This window comes from Salvelinus namaycush, chromosome 13 (genome assembly GCF_016432855.1).
Source record: "Salvelinus namaycush isolate Seneca chromosome 13, SaNama_1.0, whole genome shotgun sequence".
Lineage (NCBI taxonomy): Eukaryota > Metazoa > Chordata > Actinopteri > Salmoniformes > Salmonidae > Salvelinus > Salvelinus namaycush.
In genome coordinates this window covers 42567812-42574944 of record NC_052319.1, presented here as the reverse complement: position 1 = coordinate 42574944, position 7133 = coordinate 42567812, and the positions used below count along the sequence as shown (strand labels likewise).

The 7133-nt window shown below is 43.3% G+C and overlaps 1 protein-coding gene across 1 annotated transcript; it reads right to left on the bottom strand.

The window, feature by feature from the left end:
* Positions 1-2742: 2742 nt before the first annotated feature.
* Positions 2743-6927, bottom strand: LOC120058145 (protocadherin-17-like). The gene is made up of 4 exons (XM_039006613.1): positions 4447-6927; positions 3236-3294; positions 2892-3064; positions 2743-2759 (listed from the first exon to the last, which is right to left on the bottom strand). The coding sequence occupies exons 1-4, from the start codon at positions 6925-6927 to the stop codon at positions 2743-2745; spliced, it is 2730 nt and encodes a 909-aa protein (XP_038862541.1).
* Between the last annotated feature and the right edge of the window lie 206 nt (positions 6928-7133).

Genomic DNA, 7133 nt, shown 5'->3' with positions numbered 1-7133 from the left:
GAAGAGTGGGGGCTGTTAAAGCAAAGGGGGGACTAACTCCATATTAACGCCCATGATTTTGGAATGAGATGTTCAACAAGCAGGGGGATAAATAAGGGGATAAATACAATGCATTCAGAAAGTATTCAGACTTTTTGTTACGTTACAGCCTTTTTCTAAAATGGATTATAATTTTTTTCCCCCCTCATCAATCTACACACAATACCCCACAATGAGGAAGCAAAAACAGGTTTTTAGAAATGTTGGCAGATGTATATAAAAAAAAAAAAAACAGAAATACCTTACTTACATAAGTATTCAGACCTTTTGCTGTGAGACTCGAAATGTAGCTTAGGTGCATCATGTTTCCATTGATCATCCTTGAGATGTTTCTACAACTTGGAGTCCACCTGTGGTAAATTCAATTGATTGGACATGATTTGAAAAGGCACACACCTGCCTATATAAGATCCCACAGTTGACAGTGCATGTCAGAGCAAAAACCAAGCCATGAGGTCGAAGGAATTGTCCCTAGAGCTCCGAGACAGGATTGTGTCGAGGCACAGTGGCCTCCATCATTCTTAAATGGAAAAAGTTTGGAACGACCAAGGCTCTTCCTAGAGCTCGCCGGCCAGCCAAACTGATCAATCGGGGGAGAAGGGCCAAGGGACAAGAACCTGATGGTTACTCTGACAGAGCTCCAGAGTTCCTCTGTGGATATGGGAGAACCTTCCAGAAGAACAACCATCTCTGCAGCACTCCACCAATCAGGCCTTTATGGTAGAGTGGCCAGACAGAAGCCACTCCTCAGTAAAAAGCACATGACATCCCACTTGGAGTTTGCCAAAAGGCAAAGGGTCTGAATACTTATGTAAATGATATTTCAGTTTTTTATGTTAAATTTGCAATTTGAAACAATTTCTAAAAACCTGTTTTTTGCTTTGTTTATTGTGTGTAGATTGATGAGAGAAAAAAACAATTGAATCCATTTTAGAATAAGGCTGTAATGTAAGAAAATGTGGAAAAAATCAAGGGTCGGAATATTTTACGAATGCACTGTACATGTAAAAAAAAAAAAATATATATATATATATATATATATATAGTTTACTGATCATTCTTATAACTCTCAGATAAAGGACAAACACACTTCAGAACAAACTTCATTTTGAGACTGTTGTTGTTCCATGTAGGGAATCTTTTATTCGATGCGTTTCTATTGGCTTATAGCAGTAATGCCAAATTCAAAGTTTCATCCAATAATATTTTCATATATATTTTTAATACCTGAAGGGGTCTTAAATTTCTAAATCAAATAGCTAAATGATCCTTGGTATGACCATCTTAAAACAATTCCATATGTTATAACCCCCCCGGCTATCACAGAGCTTGGACTCTAGAGGGTTATTAAGACAAGTCACAGGCTTCTGGTCTGGAGTAGGCCTTGGCTACTAAGCGACTGCAAGTAAAGAGAAAAATAATCCACTTGTTAAAGCAGTTAAAACAATAACAACGTGTACTCCCCATCACTGTTTGGGTAAAAAGTGGGGTGATGGGGCTGGAGAAATGTAACCACTCTCAAATTCAAAGACATAGCTATGGTTGTAAGAACAGACCATCCATGTTATCAGAAGTATAGTTATAAACATGTTTTGAGGCTATACAGTGTGTTTACATTTTCTTTGTTTACAAACATTGGAGTTAAACAAGCTTATATTTTGGGTTCTGATCGGGAAGGAATGTTGAACTACTGGGCTTCCTGAGTGGCGCAGCAGTCTAAGGCACTACAAGACTGTAACTACCAATTGGATATTACGAAATTGGGGAGAAAAATGGGTGAAATAAAATAGAGAAATGAATGTACTTCTGGTGTACCAAAATGCAATGTTGGTGTGATCAAGTCATAATAATGACTAGGTTGGTTATACATTTGATTTATAACAAAAAGTAGGCAAAAAGTTGACGGGATGCTAAAGTTGACGAGATGCTAAAGTTGACGAGATGCTAAAGTTGACGAGATGCTAAAGTTGACAGAAAAACGTCTTGGTTTGAAAGGTGTATATGAGAGATGTGCCTCATTGTATCACACAGAAAAAGAGCTACATAAACCAATCATAATCCGACAAGTGGTGAAAAGCACTTGACTGGTGGAAAGTGTTTCAAACTCATCAACGCTTGTATGTATTGAGAACATCAACAAGACTTTTGACATAACTGGCACGAATTAGTCCTACTTATCATTCGCTATCGTACGCACATCTTTACCATTCTAACAGTCCATTAAAGGCACCTGAGAAAGAAAGCTCTGTCAGCAGTCACCAAAAGCTACATGTCTGTTTGTACTGAAAGTGTCTGTCATGCTCTTTTGTCCCTGTCTTGTGAGTCAAGCAAGGCTTGCAGAAAGTTCATAATCAAATAATGAAATGTTCAAATGAGACAGCCGTAGAGGTACACTTTACAATGCATATGAGCTCGTTTGATTGCTAAAGCTGGCAGAGGATGTTTGAACATCATTTCCTTCAGTCAATGGACCCTTTTATCCGCTTAACTATCATCTATTTTCCACCATGGCGCCTTCATGTCATCTTGGCAGTGTAGTTCAACATTTCTGCACCAGCATTGAGCTACAATATGAAGCTGTCTCACAGAGCTAAGATTTCATTACTGCTGCAAAGAATTCATACTGCTACAATCTCTTTAAAGTATTATGATTTCAGTAATCTCTTTGAGGTGTACACTGTGTAATCGTCATTTACTTTAGCTTTACACTGAGGGCGGTTCTGTAGGATTAGGGATAGACAGACTGTCAACACACGTGTTTGTAGTGCATGTTGGCTTGGTGCAGGGGTCTGATACAAGGGTCTGTTAAGCATCTTCACGATGTCAGAGAAAGACAGAGAGCTTCCACTCACCCTGGTCAAGAGGCTGGCCATTAACTGCTGTGGCTTTCATCTTGAGGGCCTCCCTGGCAGACGTGTTGCAGGCGCAGCCTTTATTAGTATCCTGGTCACTATCAGCCAGGTCACTGTCACCATGGCCACTGTCTCGGAGGCTCGCGCGCTCTGCATCCTTAAAAGTTGAGCTGCTGCAGGATGGGGAGAGACATGACATAAAAAAATAACTCACTGGTGGTAGTGTCTATCTATCTTTCTTGTGATCGCCTCTGCGCCCTATTTTGACATGCTTGGCCTGATGCCATGATATTGACTACGATGCAAATTGAGGTGGTTAGGTAGTTATCATTTAGCGACCTTACCTTTGAGCAAATGGTTGCCTGTTGGCCACGTTATTCGGCTCCGAAGGAAAATTATCCGTCTGATAATAAAATCAGAGAGAAATTATTAGTTTATTGTGCTCCAGACATTTTTTTTCATTTTTATGTGTGCAACATGAGATATTCAAAGGACATGCCCATAGCTGTGGCTTGGCCTACATTCTGATCTGTACATTTTAATCATTTAGGAATATATGAAACATGGTAATAAAACATATTCCAAAGTGGCACCCTGAAAAGAACAAATGTCCTTCGTGTCCATACTATACGTGCCTGTTTGGCGAGGCTGAGCGGTAATGCAGCAGCCACTGCCATCTGCATCCACGTTTCTACTTATCATGAGAATTATTGTGTTTGTGTTGATCACACCCACATGCCCTAGCAACATGGCCTAGCAACAGACCTTGTCATCAGTGTTATCATCTCGGAGACTGTCCTAGATATTTACATCATTAACAACTGAAAAACACTGCTGTGCTAAATACAATTACATGCATTCCCTGTCAATTGAATATGCTGGCTTGCATAAGAAACCCTGTCATTTTGTACAAGGTAGAGCTGGACCCTGGTAAAGGCCTTATCGTGCCAACATAGGATTTGGATTTGTGGAACTGGCCCATGTTTGTGGAGGGCAAGAAGTGGGATTGTAAGGTTATGCTGTATGCATCTAGCTGTCTGGCACATAATATTTTACTAATGTGATCAGACAAGCTGCTGTCCAATCCCACATTTCGGGCAGGGTTTTGTTTTCACAGACGGATCTGGCAGTGGTAGCACAGCAGCGCAGTCCAAGACTCACATGGTTTGCATATCTAACAGAAATGGGTTTCTGATTATTCAGACCACCTGTAAGGTGCTGCTAGAAGCGACTCATAATGGGCCAATTTCAGAATGGTTAGGATCTCTGTGGAGGAGAAGTAGATTGCAAACAGTCTATTCAAGCACGCTAACAACCGGTGCCAACATATATTTTAATATATTTCTTCAATATGGCGTATTATCCTGTATCGGCTGCATTTTTCGAGTCCTTCAAATGGCAATATTGTAGGGCGCCAGACAGGGAATAAAAATGATAATAAGGATGTGTGATTGCATGGTGCCTGAGAGTATTGATTTGAAGAATTACCTCTCTTGTGGCAGATTTAGAATCCATGAATGGAGAATAAAAGGCTGACAATGATTCTGTTTCTTACCTGTATCACTGACATTCTATTCATAGGAGTCTCTGTGGTAAGCCCCGCGAAGCTTGAGTGACAGCCAGCCCGAGGTACCGTCAGGCTATTAAAAGTGGTTTTCAGATACATGACCTCTGACCTGGGCAGCGTGAGAGGCAGGGGGCTGGTCGCCTGGTAGTCGAAACAGATAGGTGAGGTGATGAGAGACGGGCTGCTCACCACGTTCATCCTGCTCACAGAGTCCCTCTCCTCCACCTCGCTCTGCACCAGCATGATGTCGCTCTTGTTGATCCTCTTCTTCTTGCCGTTTCCAACCGGGGGATTGGAGTTGGAGTACTCGGCCATACGGCAGTTATAATTCCCAGCCTCCTTATCTTGATGCTTGGACTTAACGGCGATGGTAGTCATGACAGCCAGGAGCATGAGGGAGATGATGCAGAGGGTGATGATGAGGGGCAGGGACATGTCCCAGTGCTGCTGCTCCCCGCTGGCGCTGGACTCCCCTGCTGCCATGGCTCCTGTGTTGGCCTTAATGATCAGCTTAGCCACGGCAGACAGTGGGGGCTTGCCGTGATCGGTTACCTTCACTACCAGCTCCACAGCTGGGGCCACGTCCTCCCACACAGCATGGGCAGTCCTCACCTCGCCGGCCACAGGGTCCATCTCAAACAGGTGTTCCTCGTTACCCTCCCAGATCTCGTAGGTCAGACGACCGCTCTCCCCGTGGTCCTGATCGACTGCTCTCACTGTGGTCACTATGTACCCCAGGCCTACATTTCTAGGGACCATGATTTCCGCAGTATCATTTAGCATTAGGGGTAATACAATAACTGGTAGATTGTCATTGACGTCAAGCACACTGACCCTGACTGTGGCACTGCCCTCCATATGAGGAGATCCTGCGTCTTTAGCTTGAACTTTGAACTCAAAGAACTTAGTTTGTTCGTAGTTGAAAGACCTTGAGGCGTAAATGGCTCCGTTGGTAGGATTGACAGACACGTAGGTGTAAACTGACACGTCTCCGATGTGCGACGGTAAAATGGAGTAAGACACAGTTCCATTCTGACCTATATCTGGATCATGAGCCAGAACTGAGCCTAAGTACTCCCCTGGGATGTTGTTCTCAGGCACCTGGAGCACGTACACTGTCTTGGTGAAACGAGGCGCATTGTCATTCTCATCTAAGATTTTCACTGTAAATGATTTGGTGTAATTCAAGGAGGGTATTCCATTGTCTCTGGCCACTATGGTCACATTATATTCGTCTTTCAGTTCCCTGTCTAGAGGTCTGTCTGTGAGCAGAGTGTAAAAATTATCATTGTTTTCCTGCAGCCTGAAAGGTACATTGCCAAGCACCCTGCACTGGAGCTGGCCATTTCTCCCAGAATCCTTATCAGTGACTCTCACCAGGGCTATGACAGATTCTGGAGGCGCTGCCTCACTGATAGCTCCCTGGCGGACGGAGACAAAACTTATCACGGGCCAGTTATCATTCTTGTCAAGCACTTTGACTGAAATCTTACAATGGCCAGGGATGGGGTTAGGCCCCAGGTCCATGGCCTGCACGTCAAATTCAATGGTTGGATTATCCTCATAGTCAATTTCTCCCTGAATCTTAATGACACCTGTTTTGGGATCAATAGAAAACAACTCCTGGACTCTATCAGATGCATATCCACTGAAAGAATAGACTACCTGTCCATTGCTGCCCTCATCTTGGTCTGTTGCATTCACATCTATCAGTATTCTTCCAGGTGGTGAGTTTTCAGGAAGCTCCAGCATGTAGCCGGGTTTGTCAAATACTGGGCTATTATCGTTTGAATCAGTAACTCTCACATTGATTTGCATGGACCCTGATCTTGGATACTCCCCACCATCAATGGCTGTCAAAAGGAGAGTGTGATGAGACTGATCTTCCCTATCTAGAGGGCGCTGAACCACCAATTCAGGATATATGGTTCCATCACCCCTCAATTTCAAGTCCAAAGAAAATGTATTGTAATCATCTCTGGTGACCTGATAAGTCTTTATTCCGTTTTGTCCAGAATCTGAGTCGTGTGCAATTGTTAAAGGGAACCGTGTCCCAGCAGCTGCGTTCTCTGAAATATCAATATTGATGTGATCTGAGGGGAAACTGGGGGAGTTGTCGTTTATATCCACTACATCAATCTTGATCATGCATATTTCCTTGTCGTTGGCAAACACTTCCATGGAGAGCTGACACTTGGGGTTGCGTTTGCACAATGTCTCCCTGTCAATCCGCTGTTTGGTAAAAAGCAGCCCACTCTCCGAATCCACATCAATGAGATGTGGAGCAGAATTCTCCAGAACTCGAAAGTTCGATTTTTTTCCTTTCTCCACCGGTCCAAATCCGGCATCCTTAGCAATGTTTCCGATAACAGTTCCAGGTCCCTGCTCCTCCGGAACAGAATAATTGAGATTTTTCAGTGTCCGGGCTTTAGCCCAGAAGAGAAGGAAAAATATGACAGGAAGACGCATATCCCTTTACCGTGTAGGATGCGCGTGCTTAAAAAATGTCCCTTTTAACTTCCAACCTGTTGATTTGTCCAGGTGCCACACTACGACTAAAATCACACGAGACAGGTAGTTTTGTATCCAACACGACAGCGGATATTTAATCGATTTATGAGCCAGCCTTTTCCCTCTTTTACGCGGTTATTCTAACCTCCTTCACATGCCATATA